At 44.8% G+C, this 20,206-nt stretch overlaps 1 protein-coding gene across 1 annotated transcript in view; it reads right to left on the bottom strand.

Annotated features, from left to right (window-relative positions):
• Positions 1 to 1,492: 1,492 nt before the first annotated feature.
• BRINP1 (BMP/retinoic acid inducible neural specific 1) overlaps positions 1,493 to 20,206 on the bottom strand; it is an 88,785-nt gene continuing 70,071 nt past the window's right edge. The window contains exons 6-8 of the mRNA XM_050319780.1: positions 14,289 to 14,525; positions 9,280 to 9,502; positions 1,493 to 3,224 (exon numbers count right to left, since the gene is read on the bottom strand). Coding sequence (XP_050175737.1) covers positions 2,084 to 3,224; positions 9,280 to 9,502; positions 14,289 to 14,525 — 1,601 coding nt within the window. The 3' untranslated portion in view covers positions 1,493 to 2,083. The remainder of the gene's footprint in view (positions 3,225 to 9,279; positions 9,503 to 14,288; positions 14,526 to 20,206) is intronic.

Below are 20,206 nucleotides of genomic sequence, written 5' to 3' on the forward strand. Positions count from 1 at the left end.
AACTACCCAGACTGCTTTCTGATGCCCTCAATTGAAAGCTCAGAAGGAGAGTTCAGGAATGTCTGTTTTCTTTAAGGTATGGAGTTCCTTTGCAGGAAATTTGGATGAGCATCAACCAAAATCACAAGAATTAAAGTAAACCTGAAACCAAACTTAATTGCCCAAGTCCCTGATGTCACATGAGTAACACCACAATGCATTTAGGTCTGCCCAGCAGAACTGATGTTGTTCTCAGAATCTGAGCCAAAGTCTCCAGGTAAGGTCAGCATTTCTACAAGACTATTTTGGGCTCCATTGAATCAACATGTTAAATCTTGAGCCAAGTCTGAGTTTTGTGCTTTGGATTGGTCTGTCCCTCCTGCTCAGGCCTGTTTCTCCTTGGGATATACCTCCAGCTCTGGAAGAGTCAGGAGCAGAGATTTATTTCTTCCTCCTAGGAGGGCAGAAATTCCAGTCTCTCATTAGCACTTCTCACAATCAACTTAAACTAAAAACACAGTGAAATTAAAAGAAACACCTCACTACTCACCTCCCACAGTGTTCAGGCTTCATCACCCAGCACAGCTGATCCTACACTCACAGTCTCCATTCAGCATATTATATTTTTTAAATCCAAACACACGTGCACACACATTCCAAAAAATGTTACCCACCTTTTAGTTGTTTTAGTTATTTTTTTGATAACTCAATCCTTTTTAATTTGGATTTATCCTTGCAAACTCAGGGTAGATTTGATTGTTGTGCTCTTCCCTCCCACCCCTCCCTTTTACTACTTTTGCATATATTTTAATAAAATGTTCTCATATATTTTCTGTATTTTCTTTTTTTTTTTTTTTTTTTGTAGACAGAGAAAGTGTAAGTGAAACAAGGATATTATTCACAGCCACAGAAACATGAGAAAGTAAAAGGGATTTTTCCTTCACCAAAGAACAAAAAATGACCTATGTACCCCTCAGTGTCTCCAGGCTTCCTTGGAAATGGATTCTCTTGCATTGTGCTTTGGTTTTTGTGGTGATGAGGGTTTCCCAGCGTTACTGGAAAGCCCAGAACCTGAGGCAGAAAGCCAAACTCAGGTTTGCCTTGAAGTCCAGGTTTATCAAAGTGGCGCTATGATTTTGGCTTTCTCTGCTTTAGGAACTCTGTTGAAGTACCTGAAAGATGAGTGACTGAAGATTTACAGGTGCTGCTCCTCCAGCTCTGGCACCGCTGAAGGCACCAGCAGCCTCATGCAGGGCATGAACTCCGGGTCGGCAAAACAGCCGAAGGGACCCAGCACGTCCCATTTGCAGTGTTGAGACTCTACCTCTGGTGGAAAGTCTTCCAAGATGGAAATCCCAAAGTGAACACACCTGAGACCTGCACCCACCCTCCACCTCCTATGTGTCTTCTCGCCAAGGAGGCATCAGTTTTGCTCTCAAAGAACTGTCATCCCCACCTGTCCTCCAGCAAAGCTCAGCACAGGCTGCGGGAATAACTCAAGGTAAAGCTGGCGTAAATCTCAACAGAAGAAATCTCTTTTATCTGTAACCATTTACTCCCACTATAGGAATAATGGCAGCTCTTTTACATTTACATATAACTCTGTTTGTTTGCTTTGATTTTGTTTTGTTTTGTTTTGTATGTCTCTTTGTCTTGGCACCTGCATAGCAGAAAAATTTACAGTTCATTACAGAAGTTTGCCCCTCTCTCTGCTTCTCCCTTATATTTACTCTGCTGCCCCTGAGGACTAGCAAGCAACACCCCCAAGGTCAAGAGAGAGTAAGGTGTTACCCTTTTATGACGGATTATAGAAATAACAAACATGCCTGACAGTTTTATACAGCTGCTAGAACGGGTTTAGTTTTCAACAAATGAAGAATTTCCTCTTTTTTTTTCCTCTTTTGTATATTAATTACATTTTACAAATCTTGTTTTTTCCCCCCTTTCTCTTTATACTTTCCCCCCGCTTCTCGTTCTTGCTTTTTTAGGTTGTTTTTTTTTTATCTCTTTTCTTTTTTTTCCTCTTTTATTTTTTTTTTTATTATTTTTTTTTTATACAGCAAAAGGATCGATTCACCAACATGTGTCCGTGGATAAGTCCGGGTTAGCAGAGTTTGGCCGTCATCTGGTCCGACTGTTTGAGGATCTCGGTGTTGTACAGGTCCAGGGCGTGGTTCACGCGGATGATCTCGCTGTTGGTGAGCTTCAGGCGGTGCTTGAGCATACAAGAGAACAGATCCAGCTGGGGCTTCCCTGGGGCCACGGGAGGCGCCAGTCTGTTGATTCGGTCCCGAATATCCAGCAGCAAGAGCATGACGGAGGAGGAGGAGTAGAACTGCCCGCCCTGCGTGTAGGACTGGTTGACCTGCTGCACCGCGCTGCGCAGCAGGTCGGCGTTGAAGCGCAGGCTGTAGCCATAGACCTGCACGTCCGAGATCTTGATGTAGAACTGGCGCTTGGTGGGGTCAGAGAGGTCCACGGGCCCTTGGCCAGTCTCGTTCCGCAGCAGGGAGGGCAGCCGAGTCCGGCTGCGCAGGTAGATGTGCACAGTCTCAAAAAAGGTTTTCCACCGGTTGCCCAGCAGCAGGGTCCAGTTGTAGCACTGGCTGTTTTGGAGGCGGATTTTCTCCCAGCGGGGGTAGCCGTACTCCCCGAAGGGCATGTTCCAGCCCTCCGAGTGGCTCCCGCTGAAGGGGTTGACATAGACGAAGAACATGGGGTCCAGGCTGCTGTTGCGCATCTGGCAGATGCGCATGGAGATCCCGATCACCATGTGGATGAAGTCCATCCGGTTCTTGTTGCTCTTCAGGGTGAGGGACATGCGCTTGCGCCACCTGGGGTCGAAGAAGGTGTCCAGGCGGATCTCGTTGCTGATGAAAGTGGTGTGCACGTACAGGCGGGAGTCCATCTTCTGCAGCAGGTACTTCAGCTCCAGGTCCTGGAAGTCCAGGTCTGTCTCGAAGCTGATGAACTGCTCGCTGCGCTCCGAGTCCACGTTCTGAGGCTCGCAGCGACCCCGGTAAAGCTTATAGCCCTTGTTGCACGAGCCACAGAGGGAGATGTTGGCAAGGCTGCACATGGCACAGCTGTTGTTGCCCCCGATGATGCAGGGGATGGGGCGCTGGCACAGGCTGGTGCCGCCGTGGCAAACACAGCTCCGCTGGCTTTCCAGGAAGGTCCCCCAGAACCCGTTCTCGTTGCAGTAGAGCAGGGACTGGACCCGGGTGAGCCACTCCTGTATCGTCCTGCAGGTGGGGAGAAGAAATCATTAGCACTGGAGGGCTTCACAGAGTGCTGGGTGTTGGCATCTCACCAGAGCTACGGTGTTTTCTGGGCTATATGTGATGCAGAGCTCTCAGAACATCGATGCCCTGCCGTGGCATCTGGGAGCTATTCCAGTCTATTTCTAGACTGAATCTTTCATCTGCTGTTTACTCCTTTGGTGAAGAGAAAAAGCCTTCTAAGAAACATCTAAGCAGTTAGAACTGATCATCTGATTTTTCTCTCCTCACACTGCTCCAGGAGCTGAGACTGGCACAGTCTCCTGCCAAGGATCCCATCAGTACCACAGTGACAAAGTTCAGCTATGAAAATGGAGCTGATAAAGCCATGCCAGAGGCTGAGGTGCTATCAGACATCACAGGGCAGCAGAACTCCCAGGCTAGCAGGAGAAAACTCCTCTCCATATCATTGGCAAATAGCCCCACTCTCCAAAAACAAAACCCTAATGGGACAAGGCAAAGCCAATAGTAACCTGTGCTTATGGTGCAGAGCTCGTAACAGCAGAAAGCAGGGTGGAAGTCAGGATTCATTGAGACAAAGATGCTAAAATAGTTTCTCCTTAACAAAACCCTAAACTCCGCTGCTAATAACCACCTCTTGCAGCCTCTCCCCTTAAAAGCAGCCCCTCTTGCCCATCCCTGGGCCCCACTACTCCCACAACTGCTGTATCAGCACTGTCACCTCCACATCCTGCAGCCCTGGGATGACTCCTAATGAGGGTCACTGCAACCCACGTCCGCTTTCTGTGTCACCCACTTGCCACGTTGCTTTTTTGCTCCCTCTTCCCCCTCCCCAGGAAAAGCTCAGCACAGCGACTCCTTTCTCAGCAGCCTCAGCAGATCGGTCTGTGCAGCCGCTGCTCCCTCCCCCCGCCTCCCCCCGCGGCTAATGAATACTTCATTGTCTCCTGTGGGCAGAAAGTTCCTGGGAGTGCTGCAGTGAGAGGACTGGCTAATGACAAATTAGGATTCAGCCCCTGTAGGACGGGAGGAGTGATTATGGACAGAGGCTCTCAGAGCTGGATTAGTGAAATTCATGGCACCTGCATCGCCTGACCTCCGAATAATCATTAAGCTGTGGGCTGTATCAAAGAAGGCATTAAATGATACAGCAGCAAAGAACAGCAAGATGATTAGGGGGAGGGAGAGAGTGGAGGGGATGAGAGTGTGAAACAGAGGAAAGCACTGGAAGGAAAGAAATAGCCAAGGAGCAGAAGCGGAAAGGGTAGGGGAATAAAGATGGGAAACTGTGCAGGTAAAAGGAAAAAACACAGAGAAATGCAGGGGCAATAGGGACGGAGAAGGAAAAACTGAAAACAACAATTGAAAGAGAACAGGAAGAAAAGGAGTGAAAGGGGGAAAAATAGAGGGTGAGGAAAAAGGAAGGGCTTTAGCAGAAAAATTCTGAAGCTCGGATGTGAGAACAGGGCTGCCAGGGTCTCCTTGCCCTGCTCACAATGGAGCTCCCCTGCTACTGGAAAAGACGTGGTTGACTGGGGACTTGGGAGCAAGGCAGTGACCTCCATAAATACCTGCCCTAGAGGGAGACACTGACAGCCCTGGTCCATAGAAAAAATCCTCCTGATTCCTGGGACAGCTCTGCCTCGGAGGGGAGGGGACAGCAAAGCACAGGGCGGCTGCAAAACACGCTGCTGGCATCAGCCAGCACATTCAGAACCATGGGACATGATATGAGTTAGAGTCAGGTGACCACGTTTTGTCCATCTCACGTATGTTGTTGTCCTTCTTTTATACTAAAAGTCGGCAGAGCAAAACGGGAAAGAAGCCTCAGCAAAGACACAAGTAGGACCAAAAAAAAAAAAAACAAAAATAAACAAAAACAAGAAGAAAAAGAGAAAGGTGAGTACCCACCATCTGCTGATGGCAGCAATAAAGGACATAATTAAATGAAAATGCAGAATCCAGGGCAGAGCTGGGCATTGGCTACAAACACGACAATGGGAAGTGTGATAGAGTGAGAGAGAGGAAAAGTGGTATAAATTACCCCATTTTGTCTTGCAACTGGGACAGGTTAAGAACATGCACAGGACCAGCCAGAGCCCTCCAGCTGACAGGAGGTAACTTTGAAACACGCACCTCTGATAGCTCAGACTCCTGGGAATGTCCCCAGGAGGTGTTGGGGCAGAAGGAAGCTGAAAAGAGCCACTGTTTAAAAACTGAAAGCCAGTAGCTGAGTAGGCATTGATTTTCATTTCAATTATTTTCCCTTTCATTAAGGAGTCGTCAGTTTATCTTTCTCCAACTTGATGTCATGGCAGAAGTTATTTTGCCTAATGTTTGCAGCCTTTGCCAGTTCAAAGCATAAAGTACTAGAGAGTGTGATATTAAAAAAAAAGGAAAGCTATGTCTTCAAAGGTCACTGTCGGGCAATCTTGCATTTAATATCTCTATCTTGCTTTATATCTTTATATATCTTACATTAGAAAACTGGAGAAAAGGAGGCTCAGGGGAAACTTAATCTCTCTCTGCTGGTATTTGAAAGGAGGGTGGAGCCGGGTGGGGGTCCCAGGGAACAAGGGACAGGACCAGAGGAAACAGCCTCGAGCTGTGCTAGGGAAGGTTCAGGTTGGACATCAGGAAGAATTTCTTCATAGGAGTGGTTGTCAGGGGAAGGGGCTGCCCAGGGAGGTGGTGGTGGAGTCCCCATCCCTGCAGGTGTCCAAGGAAGGACAGGACGTGGCACTCAGTGCTCTGGGCTGGGGGACAAGGTGGGAATCGGGCACAGGTTGAACTTGATGGTCTGGGAGGGCTTTTCCAACCTTAATGATTCAATGATTCTAAAGTGAAAATAAAAACTAAATGCAGGCAAAGCTGGGAGTGAGAGTTCCTTTGCAGTGTTTTCTGGCTGTTGCTCACTGGTCCCTGGCAGTGCTGGAACAGGAGCCAGCTTCAGAGCTGTTTCACCATTAAAAACAATCTGTTCTGACCAAAAAAATAGTGTTTTGCAGGACAGTGTTGGGCTTTCAGACCAGAAGCAGAGGTCAGATTACGCAGAGAGGTGATAAATATTTTTTTTCCTCATGATTTGTCTTTCTTCAGGATTAATCAGATGTGGGGAAGGGAGGAGCCTGCTGGGTATCTCGTGAGACAAAGAGGTAACTTTGTTGTAGATGTGTACTAAAATAAACAAACCCCCCAAACAAAACAAAACACCAAACAAAGAAAAACCCACAAAACAAAACAAACAAACAAAAACAAAAAACAAAACCAAAACCACAAAACAAAACAAACAACAACAAAAAAACCAAAACAAAAAACACACAAAAAACCCCACAAACCAACAAAAACAAAGAAAAAGAAACCAACCAAAAATCCGATCCAGCAGGACAGATTTCTTTTTTTTTTAAATTTATTTATTTGCAAGAATAAAAGGTAAAGATTAAGCAAGTTTTCCTTTGCAAACTCACCTTTCACTTTAGAACCAGCATTAGCTGCTCTGGGGGTACTTTTAGGGATTTTTGTGCAGAACAGTGAAGTAAAAAGTGCTATTTTTATTCTCAGCAGCTGTGAAATGTATTCTTAACTAATGACAATTTGGCTGGAGCCCAGAACATGTATAAGCCCTGCTCTCCTTTGGATGTTATTTCTGTTTTACACCCAGTGTTTTAAAATGTAACTAAAGGTACTCATTCAGCATCAAAGCTTTAACAACTGGGGAGTGGTTTCTTTTTTTAAACCAACAAACTTGTCCCTTTTTTACATCTGTAAATTTGTCTGGTTTTTAACAAAAGCAGTGCAGACCAAATATATCTGTGTCTATATATCTATATTATGCCTTTATCTATATGACTATATCTATCTCTCTTTCTTAGCTATTGCAAAAGGTCATGGAGAATCAGCCTAATTGCCAGAATCCCTACTCTTCCTTTCTTATCTTTCTTTTGGAATCATCACCTCTCCCTTTCCCTGGGGACAGTCAACAGCAATCCCATTTCTTTTTTTACATTGCCTTGAATGCATAATTTAGGCTTATTATTGTGTGTATTGAAGAGAGAGGGGCTTGCTCTTAACAGAACCTTTCCATCCTTTCAAAGCCACTCACATGCCTGATAAGCATCTGTTGCCCTGTGCAGCAACAATTAGAAAATTAGAGTATTTCCCAGCTCTGTGAGCAGAAAGATGGGAATCAAACCTCCTCCAAGACAGAGCTGTCTCCAGAGCTGCTCCCCTGCCTACCTACAGATGCACAATGACAAATAAGAAAAGAAATGATAATATGCCTGCTGATGTTGACTTAAACAAATCAAGCACATCAGTCAGTTAAAAACCCAGCTGCCATCATCCATTTCATCCTCCTTCCCCCAGATTTCATTGTAGTAGTTGGAGGCTCCCTTTCTGCTTGGCTGATTTTTTAAAATAGATGAGAAATGCTCAAGACATATTTATCTGAATGTTTTGAAGCAACGTGGTTGGCTGGATGTTTGCTCACTGCTGCTTCTCTTTGTTGTTGTTGTTGTGGCACAACTAAAAATACCTCCTGGGCATGGCTGTGACTCCTCCAGCTCTTTTCCTGGTCGGAGCAGCTCAGCCACTTGGCAGGAATGGGCCAGGTTTAGGAAGCTCTCCAAAGACTTTTTTTTTATATATAATCTCTCACATTTAATAGATATTTCTCCTCATCCCTAGTAAGTCCATCAAATCTTTGTACAGAAACATGAGATTTCTTGGTAATTAAAGAGATGTTAAGCCCTGGAAGAGTTTTCTGAGCTGCACAGTGATGAAATGAAAAGTCAGCACATTTAGCAGCCTGGGAGCTGGATGAGAACAGGAGACAGCAGTCAATCAGTCAGTTGTGTCCTCAAACTAAATATTTAGGTAATGAAGGAAGTGAGGAAAAAAACCAAACCAGTTTCTACAAATATTGACTTCTCCTGACCCCTCCAAGAGAAGCATGGAAGAAAAAGCACTTGGACTCATTTCCCCCTCCCAGGATTTTCAGTACTTTACTCCAGACAGTATAGAAAGACAGCAAGAGATGTTTATTAATTTCCACAGATGCAAGTCCCCAAAATTGCTTGAAGGAAACAAACCCAGCTACAGGTGAGGGCTGGAAGGAGCCAGCAGGAGGGGACTGTTCAGTATCAATAGTTGCTGTAACTCTAATGGAAAATCTGCTCTCTCCATCTGTAAGAACCCTGCAAGGCCTCTGGTCAGTGTGGGTTTGTAGGTTCACTCTGCATTTCATAGAAGAAATGTGATGTATTCCGAGTGAAACTAAAGCTTCTCTTTGGCTCTGCTCATTGAGGAGCACAACTCAAAACTGGGCTGAAGCATCTTGTGCTCCATATGTTCCCCTTAACAGCAAGTGAAGCCTTTAAGCTTGGCTGGGGTTTATGAGGTGAAACCATTAAAAAGCAGCTTAGTCTGCTTGATGTCAGCCCTGGAATAGTCACGGAATCACAGAAAATGCTGAGTGGGAAGGGACCTACAAGGATCATCAAGTCCAGCCCTTAGCCCTGCACAGGACCATCCCCCAGAGTAACACCATGAGTCTGAGAGATCATCCAAACCCTCCTGGAGCTCTGGCAGCCTTGGGGCTGTGCCCACTGCCCTGGGGAGCCTGTTCAGTGCCCAACCACCCTCTGGGGGAAGAACCTTTTTCTAACATCCAACCTAAACCTGCCGTGACACAACTCCAGGCCATTCCCTGGGTTCTGTCCCTGGTCCCCACAGAGCAGAGATTGGTGCCTGCCCCTCCTCTGCCCCTCCAGAGGAGGTTGGAATTGCAATGAGCTCTCCCCTCAGTATTCCTGCAGAACACCAGAGAACAAGGGGTGGAGCACAGAGAAGGGAGGTAAATGTACTCAGCTCTGTCATAAAGGTTACCTACACCTCCAGAAATTTCAACCCCCTCCCAGATTTTACCATTTCCCCAAAACCTGCACATTCACACACCCTGTGCCCAAACACACCCTACCAGGATTATGCCCAGAGCACAAGCTCAGCTCCACCAGCCACCCTCCCCAGCCCACCTGTCCCCAGTGAGGGATGGAGGTACCTTTCCCTAGGCAGCTGGTGGTTTGGATTGTGCCGACACCGGACACTGAGGCCAAAGAGTTTGCGGGCAGTGCGCTGGATCTTCTGGCGCTGGGCTTCCAGGGAGCTCTGCAGCAGCTTGTAGCGGTTCTGCAGGTCCCAGTCGTTCCCCCAGTGCTGGTGGATGCTCCCAATGGTCAGGAAGTGGTTGCTAGGTAGCCTTTTCATGAAGGATTTAAACTCATCTGGAAGAAGGCACAAAAAATGGGGAGGAATGCAGAGGTTTCTGAGCTGTAAGGACGTTTCAAAGCTTCTCGTTAGCAGGATGTATGAGGGCATCAGTGAAAAGTGATATCCAGTAATTATCCTCTGTCAGCCTGCCCCAGGAACCCCCCTAATTCTGTGGCTGTTGCTGTTCCCATATAAGAAAAACTCCCCATATTGAGTATCAAGGTGAAACAACACAGTTAAAGTGCACAGGGTGGAGGAAAAGAGCGAGAAACTCCCTGGAGCATGAGATTATAGAGTAGGGCTTATAAACAAAAAGCTGGGAGTTGTAATCATTGTCAGTAAAAAGTTCTCATTTACGTTGTTTTTCTGCTGTTTGTTGTTGAAGGTAAAGCGCTTTGGCAGTGTTGTTAAAACAAAAGGGAAAAAAAAAAAAGCTTTCAAAATTCCCCAGTGGAAGGGTTTGGGTTGTGTTAAAATGTCCTGCTTTCTCATTTTTTAAAAAGGGCATTCTGATTATTTTTACATATTTTACTCCGTTTGAAGTTAAATGAGTTGCATTATGTAACAATGAAAATAAAATTTGCAGGGCTCAGGTGAGAACAAAATGTGTCAATTTTAGCCAAAGGGGAAAAAAACTGATTGATTGAAAAATATATTGTTCGATGTTGGGGTTTGTTGCTGATTTCTTTGTTGTGTTTATTGGTTCTTTTGATCGCTTTATTTCAATTTTACTTTCTTTGATAATGAAAAAAACCCCACCAGAATGCAGGGGGTTTTGAGTGTTGTTTTTTTTTTTAATCACAAATCAGAAAAAACCACATGAAGTGAAGAGGAGAAGGTACTTACAAATACAAAGGATAGAAACTCCTCTTATTACAGACAGATGATATAACAAGAGGAAGAGTTGGTAACTTGAGAAGTTAAAATGATTCACTGAAAAACTTTGTCACTTGGAGATAATGCAGCACTGCTCAGAGGTGTGTAAAAATCCCATTTTAGACTCTGCTAGACAAACCCATGACTGACCTGACCTAGTGCTGGTTGTAGTCCTGCTTCTAGAGCGAGGCTGGACTAAAAACCTGCCCTAAACTTCACAAAGTAGCCAACAAGACATGCAGCCATCTCTTCCTATCTATGTTATTTTTCATTCTTTCCTAGTATTTTTTTTTTTTTTTAATTCCTTCATCCCATTTTCAGGAGGAAAAGAGCACAATAGCAAAAAAAAAAAAAAAAAATCAAAAAAGGAGAGTCTGTAAAGGCTGATATCTTTGCAATTAAAAGAAATAATCCATAGAATTATTGGAGAAAATCAGACCGGATCATTTACACCCTACAGTACAAAGTTAAAGATATTGGCATAACAGATTTCCTATTATTCATCAACTTGCAGTTCATGCTTAACTGCCTAACAAAGAGTATCAGTGCATTAGTCAGTACCAGCATCACGTAGATGGGAAATGGATGTTCCCATCCTACTCATCACATGGTGTAACCGAGCACCTCATAAAAATAATCATCACCGTTGCACCGCCGACATCCGTGGGACAATCTGCTTGTCTCCTCCAAAGATAACTTAGAGGGTTGTTTTTTTTTTTTTAATCATCTCTCAAGTTCTCACTCTATTTTTAATGCTGCTTTCAGTGCCCTTCTCCTCCCCAAAAAATGCTTCTCTCCTGCTCAGTGGTCCTCTGAAACCATCACCATGCCTAATTGCTCCTGTTGACCACGCTGATTACTCCGGGTACCTTTCAGCAGTAAAAGCCTTGCATTTGCTTCCCACCCCTTATAAATCAATTTCCTCAAAAGCCTGTTTGTGCAGAAGCCCGAGCTCTTTTCCCTCTGATGATGAATGTGCTACATTTTTCATCGAGACGGGGAAGGCAGGAATTTCGGTGCAGTGTGCACATTTTGCTACCGCAGTGCAACGTTGGGGGAAAAACAAATGAGCAGGAAATCTTGCCAAATAAAAGCTGGATGGGGTAGTTTAAAATAAAAGAGATGAGAGAAAGGGAAAAAAAAAAACAACCACCACTTTCAAAGCAGGATAGTTTCTTCATTATTTATGTATAAACTTTGTAAGTGTGCCTGGAAACCAAGAGTATGGATGGGGATATTCCTTATTTCTGAGAATAGTTAATTCTTAACTCTGAGAATTTCCAATTAACTAATAAAACTGTTTACATTTGGTGTTGTTTTAGTTCTCTGCACAGAAAATGCTGATTATGGCTGGGACTACACCTCCCATGATGCTGCTTGGCCCCTCTTTTTTGCTGAGTCAGTCCCTGCAGGGAATCCCATGGCAATGACTCAGCATGACATGTGGAACGGGACACCGTCCAGCCTCTGCAGCAGACTGGTGGCACCACAGTGAATTTATATGTCTGACATCTCTTTCAAAAATGAAACTTTCATTTTTCTAATGTTAAAAAAAAAAAAAATCCCCTTTTCATCAGAAAGCAATATTCTTGAAAGAAAACCGAACCAACAAACAAACAAATAAAACCCCACCCCATGACTTGATCAGAAGGGTTTGGCTTTTTTTTTTTTTTCAATTCAGAAGCACAGAATTGTTTTGGCCAGCCACACTAAAATGCCAAGAATAAAGCAGTGTTATTTTTCTCAGTTTACACAGGAGCAATGAAGCACAGGGCTAAAAGCCCCTGAGCTGATTCAAAGCAGCATCAGTTCACTGCAGCCTCCTTGACTTTGAAGATGCTTTCCCAAATCACACCAACTCTTGATTTGCCCTGCATGATTTTTTTTTTCCAAATTAATAGAGGATCCAACACAGCCCAGAAGCAGAATACAAATGTTTTAGGCTATCACCAGCTTCCTGTGCAAATGGTATTTGCTTTCAGAGCACTCGTGTGCCTTTCAGTCCACTTTATTGGAAAAGCCTTCAGATGTCATCAGAGATTTCTCCTCTGCTGTTCATAATGAAGCAAATCCTCTAGTTATTGGGAATATTTATTAAAACAAAGAAGCAAAACACTAATACTACAGTCTTTTGTGATAGCAACTTTCATCTCAGAGGATAAGTTCACGCATGATGCAACAAAGTGATGAATGAGATGCAGCAGCTTTAGACATAAAGATAATCACTCCATCTAGCCCTGCAAAGCCTCCAGCCCTGGGTGGAATATGGCTACAGCAGAAATTGCACTGCAATGTGTTGCTTTAACCTGGCAGATGAAAAGCACCTTCCCCCCTTGAAATGTCAAGAGGAGGGAGACTGAACATAGTTATCTACCCCAGTCTTTGCTTTGGATAGAGTGCAACAAGGACAGAATGTCACAGTGAAGGGGTCACAGTGGGGTGTAACTCCTCCCTCTGTAGGGCTCTCACCTTCTCAGTGCCTGGGTTACACCTGGAAGGTGAAGGGGTTGATGGGTGGTGGCCAACCTGTGGCTCTCGAGCATCTTGTGGGAAGATCCTGTGCCTAGAACTAACAACTGGTAACCACGTAACCAGTGGCAGAGCTGTGCTGGCAGCTACTGCCAGTAATTCTGACTTGTGTAGGATTGAGCTGGCAGAAGGTTTTGAAATCCACATTTCTAGTCTGCCACCCCATCCATGAATCCACAGAAACCTGCAGAAAATATCTGACTTCTTCAGCTCATGCCCTGCCTCTGGGATTGCCCCAGCCCTGTGCTCCCTGGAGTACATGGGGGGATCTTGTCAAGATGGTCATCACTCTGGGGCCATGAACTACAACTCTGACTGCCCAGCTGGGCACCAAGTTGACAACATGAGTGGGACACAGGAATCTGTGCAGCAGCAGAAACACCAGCAGGGTCCACATGCAGAAAATGTCATAGCCTGCTCCATTCCAACCATTAAAGGGATTAAAGTGACCTCCAAGATGAAGAAAGAAATTGCTGCTATGAGAACTTGTGAAGAAGAATTCAGTGCCTTGAGTTGAGCTAGATGGACCTTTCCTCACAGTTTTCTTTCCTGACGTGGAGACTTGGACAGTTATGACAATAATCGTTAATGAAAATGTGTCAGAAAGGAACTGGTTAACACTAAGGGATGAGAGTCAGCACTGGGACAAGTTCTTGATGAAGTTCTGCTTAGTCCTGTGTGGCTTCAGGGTAGGCAGATCACTTGCTGAAGGAAAGCATACAATTCACTGATAATGTTGCTCTTATCTCAAGCCCTAGAGGGTGAGCATCCCACAAGTACCACAGCACTACTATGGCTCAGCTACTACCACCAACAGCATCAACGTGGAACAAACTCTGCTGACACCCCCAGCCTCACCCTGGGAGAAAGTGGAGAGAGAAGAGAAATATTCCCACCAGCAGATATCATCCCCGTAGGAGAGAGAAGTCATTTTCCCTTCTCCTCTCTGTCTCAAATGCAGTGTCATCTGGCCGATGCCTCTCCCTCTGAATTACTTTTCACCAAAGCAGAATAAATCATTCATGCAAATCTGAAAAGCAATTTCTGCATCATTTATACTGTGGAAGTTTCTCTGTAGAACTATTAAAAGAGAGATTCAGAGCTGGTTTGGTAGGAAAAAAAAAAAAATCAGATTTTTAATCAAACAGTTCCACAGAAAATATCCCTGTACACATGTGTGGTGTGTGGTCTTGTCTGTGCGTGTGTTTAAAAGGTACTCCCTTAAGACTAAGATGGTGGATTTGAGTTCAATATCATCTATTTTTTTATCCAAACTGGAGCATTATACTGAGAGAATATAAGAGAAAGAGAGAAGAGAGAGAGATTCTTACATGGCATAATCGGACACATTTTCTTTGCAATAAATTAACTGGAAAACGAACTTTGCTCAGTTACCTGAATTCTCCAGATCTTTATAGGCTTCTGTCCAGGTCTTGGCCATGTTTGCCAGGGTGTACTCCATGATCTGGATGTCGGTGATGGGGCAGTTGCACTGGGGGAACTCCTCGGAGCACTGGCAGCCGCACTGGCTGTCCCGGCAGATGTACTCGCCCTCCCCGTTGCACATGATGTAACTCAAGGCAGACTGGACAAACTTCTCTTGTAAATACTGAGGGAAGATGATCTGGAGACCTGGCAGGGAAACAAGAGGGATGGGGGAGGAGGGTGGTGAAAAAAGTAAATTAAAAAGTCGTTTCAGGTGTTTGTTCTTCGTTTCAAAAGCTTGGGAAAGTGATGCTGAGGAATGAAAAGCTGCTGGGGTGTTTCTCTTGGAACTGTTATGAATAATGAAGATGGGGTACAAATTGCATGTTTCCAGTGCAAGCAGTGAGTTAGCTGAGAACAGGGAGACAAGTAACTTCTCCATTCCCAACAACCAGTCTACTCCTTTCGTCCCATTCCCAGATCCCAGTACAGTACAAAGCCTCTGAATGCAAAGGTCTTTTATCCCCCGAAACCAAGTGCTAGTTGAGAGGGGATGAACACTGTGCAGTTCTGACCTGTTTTGAGAGAGACTAAATGGGTTTGGTACCACAGAAACAAGGAAACTACACACTGAAAAAGAAAATAAGAAGGAATGGAAAACAGAAGAAAGGAAAACAACTCAGGGAGGGATTTATAAAAGACCCTTGCAGAGTTAAGTGCCCAGCTCTCACAGCATAAATACAGGAGCAGGCCACCTGAGCCTTTGCAGCTTGCTCCCTGCTAGGAAGTCTACTTGCCAAATCCTATAAAAGTGCAAATGGATTTAGTGCCAGTGATTTCAGCGGTGCTCTGAAGATTTACATTAGCAGGGAGATCTATCCCCATGTCCCTTTCTCCACTGCCAGTGTTTGTGTACCCGTCCATCTGTGCAGGCATTAGTGTAAGTGTAACCTTGCTCAGGTATCGGAGGACATAATAACGATTTAAGTGTTTGCCCTGTGTACAGTGTACATGCTTTTCCATCCTGTCTTCCTCCAGGCTCCCTATGGGTCTCCCTGAGGATTCACAGCTGTTTCCTTCTACCTGGCAAGTCCTGCTTGTCAGACTCTGTCAGCATCTGTGGTGCACGAGGCAGATGACAATAACTCCGAGCCTGGCCCTCTTGCTTCCTTGTAAAAGGCCCAGGGATTTTGGAGTGGCAGCTAAAGGAGTTTATGGCCTGAACAGCAGCACTGAACTCCAGAGTAATGAAGGCACGGGGGTCAATTACCCATCTGTTTGTGTTTCTGCTGCACTGAATTACCATATCCATGGCTGACAGCTCAGCGGACTGGAAGGGAAATCACACAATAATTCAGGGGATGAGAGTGTGCAGGAATGGCAAAAAGGGCTGTGACCCCTTTCAGGAGCTCAAGCCCATCTCTGATGGGCCATGCTCACCTCAGACAAGAGGAAAGCAGCGGGCAGTGACCCCGAGAGTCCCATTACCCTTTTGCTTTTGTATCCAGAGAGACACCTCAGCCTTGATGAGGTCCCTGTGGATGAGCAGATTTTGGGAGGATCAGGAGGCTGTGGAAGGCACACAGGGACCTCTGTTTCCTCTGCCCCTGGGCTCTGGGAGCACCATGCCTGGTGGCACCGAGCTGCCCCTCTGTCTGACCCCATTGGCAGCCGAGCGTGGAGCAGTGGCAGCTGCTGGGCAGGATGAGCACAGAGCTGCCTCCAGCTGGGGAAGATGTTTGTGACACTGGCACAGGGATGGATTTCAAGCCTGGCCTTTGGAGGCACTGTGTCTGCACAGATCCTGCTGCCTTTCCTATGGTGGTATTTGGGACAGGAGGGAACAAAGAGCTGACCTGTCTGCAGCATCCCTGCAAACACCTCAAAACTGGCCAAAAGAAGATCAGCATTTTGAGGTCCTCTTGGTCTTTTCTGAGATGTTTCTCAGCAAGAAGCTCATTTTTCTTCCTACTGTCTTCAGGAAGTCCTGAAGATCAGCCTCTTTTGGAGATTTTAGTGATATGACAAGGTAGATTTAAACCAAAAAGAGTAGGTTTAGATTGGATATGCAGAAGAAAGTCTTCCCTGTGAGGGTGGGGAGGCCTTGGCACAGGTTGCCCAGAGAAGCTGTGGCTGCCCCATCCCTGGAAGTGTTCAAAGAGAGGGATGGCCTCTTGTCAAACCTTCATACTGACATTAGAGATGGTCTCACCTGCCAGGATGCAAAACTTTCCTTCAGGATGGAAGGAAAGTGCAGTGCTATTGGAGAACTGATCCACAAAAGGGGCTTGGAGAGCCTGAAGGATGCTGTACTCACTGAGCTTTCAAGCTCACAGGAGAGGGGAGCTGGACTTCTTGATGTGCTCTGACTCTTTATTCATGGTCCATGTCCCATGAATACATTTTTCCACTCTGCCTCCCAGAGGAGCAACCTGCTCTGGCCTCACCATTTGAGTATGACCAAATGACCTCAGGCTCTTCAGTTCACATATTTTCTCTTTGAATTTTAACTTGGATAACAGCATGACAAGCTGTTTGGTCCCAACTAGAAATGATCCTGGCTTTGGAGACTACTTTTTTTTTTTTTTTTTTTTTGGAGGGAATAGGGTGGAAAAGAGCAACTAAAATTTCAGGGAAATCATTTCCCATTGCAAGGAACATCCACTGTGCATCTGAAATACTCTGTAATCACCAAAACATAACATGGTCCCATCCTACTCTGCAGTGCCTCATGTTGCTTTTTGCCTGTAAAACTCATGGTTTCTAAAAAAAAAAAAAACCAGAATAACCTCCTCTTGTAAGAAATAATCTCATGCTTAAGAGGTAATCAGAGCCCTGTACACTTAGCACCAGTTCAACAAAGCACTTATATAAATGCTTAACTTAATCAGGGAAGCAGTTTTGCTGGAATCCACAGTTACCTGGAGCATTAACACACAGCTCATACTCAGATATGTTCTTACACAAGTGACAGCCAAATCCAGCTACTCATTGCAACACAAGTGTGCATAGTCCAAACACAAACCCCTGACTTTAAAACTACAAACATGCTGTAAGGATTACACGTGACTCGGATCTTCCAGCCAGGAATTTCCTCGTGGAAGAAATCAGTGTTGGGAAATACAGCCGTGCCTGCTTTTCCCATATATATTTTTATATCTATACATAAATATTCACACATTTCTCATCATAGCCAGACAAGGGCAGATTCATATCGATATTTTTGGTTTAGTGGGGAGCATCCCAGTGACTAGATCTTAGCAAGATATTTTACAAGTACCGTGCCAGCAGCATCTCCCTCAGTCCTGGCACCCTTAGCATTGGTATATATTTCCCTACCGTGCCCAGTGACTAAATATTGCTGAAATTTAGTGGATTCTTGTTGTCAGTAAAGCACAGGTGGGATTAATCTTTCCAGATCACTGCTCTGGGTGTTTCAGTTGCCACCTGTAAAGCCCCAAGGACTATGACAGCACACCAGCTCCACAGAGCAGCTTTCAGCTGACCATGGTGGCTGGGAAAGCCCTCTGTCAGCCATGGCCTTAATAAACCACCCCAAAATGCTGTTTTATTGTCCAAGAAATTTCTTTGAATATTGCAAACGCTAAAAAAATTTATTTAGTCATAGAATCATGGAATCAACCGGGTTGGAAAAGACCTCCAAGGTCATCAAGTCCAACCCTTAATCTTTCAGCCTTGCCTGCTGTTAAAGCAACTTCATGTGAGCAGCCAAACAAGGGGTCAACCTGGTCTTTAAAGACTGAGATGTTGGACCATTTTCATGGGGAGAATCCCTCAATCCAAGCCAGGGGGCACAGGAATGGGCTCATCCCCAGCAGAGGCTCAGGAGCTGATAACAGATGCAGAAGGGAAGTTTGCTGGTGATCAGTATTAGGTAGAATCTCTTAGTTTTGAAGATATTGTTCAGGAGGAATTCTGCCAGTCTGTAAAGCAAAAAGTTCCTCTTTTGAAATTAAGAGCAGCACAGATTTGGTATAGGTTTGTCTTAGATAACTACAGGCAGAATATGAAGTGTCTGACAAGGGAACATGTCCTTAATTCACCTAGAAAAACTATTAGAGATGTTTGCCTTTAGACTGTATATAAAAGGCTTCATGCATTAAAAGAGGTAAATTTCCCCAGCTCTAAATTAGAGCTATTTGAAACATTTTCCACAGAAGAGTTCTCTGTTGAAAATGCAGTTTCATTGAAGCATTTTGTGAGAGAGTGTTGACTCCAAAAGCACTTTTGACTTTCTAAATGTATTTTTTCATACTTCCTCATCTCGCTTCACTGCAAAGCTGAAACGTTTTGTGTTGTCATTACTGTTCTGCCCATCTTGGCAAAAGCTTTAATAGCAATTGTAATGTAAATTCTAATATTATAGTACCATATATATTATAAAGATATATAATATATATCTATGTATATTTATATATATGTGTGTATAATATATATGGTATTTATACATACTTTATAATATAATGTTAAATATGCTAATATAATATATTTGATATTGTGTAATTATTGTACATAATATTATATATTATGTACCATATTATATTACCATATTTGATGTAAGAAATTACCTAATATGCAATATTTCCTGCTTAATGTTGCAAAGTTTAGAATAACACAGAAGGATTTTACCTCATTGAAATAGTGCTATGCTCCAATATTGACATACACTGTCAGTAACAGTATTGATATGGCAGGGGATGTCTCTGGAACTTTAATTTCCTGAAACTTTTGAAAATATTCCTTTTTTCCCCCTCAAATTTTCCTATTTCAGCCTAGGACACTTGTCCTGGGATCACAAATACCCATTTCCCACCAGCCTGTTGTAGAGCTGCTGGAATCCTCCCCTCCCACGCTCTGGTGGTCTCCTTTTCCAGGCAACTCATGGATCATCCATACTGGAGGTGGAGGCAGGAGGATACAAAGTGCAAACAACTGGAGTCACCTGTGAAATCCTGGCCCAAAACAGGATTCCTCAGTCCCCTGTTGGGAGGCTGCATCACCACACAGCCCTCCCCACACATGGGACAGGGATCCTGCTACAGGAAGGGATAGGAAAAAGGGAAACCTTCTGTGCTCTGTGATAAATATTGCATATATACACCCCAGTGTGTGTACAAACGTGCTGGGTTCACATGGATAGTGGTTTACAAATTAGGGATTATTTCTGTCCCAGTAACCACAGGTGCAGAACCAAACACCCTCCACTCTCCTCCCCTGGAAACTCCAGGCCAGCTCACCTTCCCAAACCCTGTGTGAAGGCACGAAGGTAACTTAGCTTTGGTTCATAGAATCATGGAATCATTTAGGTTGGAAAAAACCTCCAAGCTCATTAAGTCCAACCTTTAACCCGTCACCACCTTGTCACCCAGACCCAAGCAGTGAGTGCCACGCCCCAGCCCCTAAATCCCCTAAAGGGGCTTTGAAACCACGACTCTCAGGGCTGGGAGGCAGCAAGCTCAGGAGCAGAAACTCTCCCTGTCATGAAGAAGCTGCTCTTTTATTGAGCCAGGCTCAGAGCTGAGTGACACCAAGGCAGGAACATGGATTTCTGTCAGCAGCTCATGCTCGGCTGCTAATCAGATCAGAGGGGACTCGGCCACGATCCATTACCTGCTGCAGCCCTGTGACTAATTCCTAATGAGCCTTCTCAGAGCAGAGGAAGGATCCTGGGTAATTATCCCAAGAACCGCACTCCAGATTAGGTAGAAAGCTCAGGTGTAGCTTTAAAGGTCACTTTGTTCTATTAAGAGGAGCTCCTGCCTCCCTTCCCTCGCTCACTCCCTTGGCTTGGCGCTGGCCTCTCTCTGCACTGGGTTATGCTGTGAAGCTCCAAGAAACCCACGTGTGCTTGACCCCCAAGGTCCTCT

This window comes from Myiozetetes cayanensis, unplaced genomic scaffold (assembly GCF_022539395.1).
Source record: "Myiozetetes cayanensis isolate MyiCay16 unplaced genomic scaffold, myiCay2020 scf23, whole genome shotgun sequence".
In the NCBI taxonomy this organism is placed as follows: domain Eukaryota; kingdom Metazoa; phylum Chordata; class Aves; order Passeriformes; family Tyrannidae; genus Myiozetetes; species Myiozetetes cayanensis.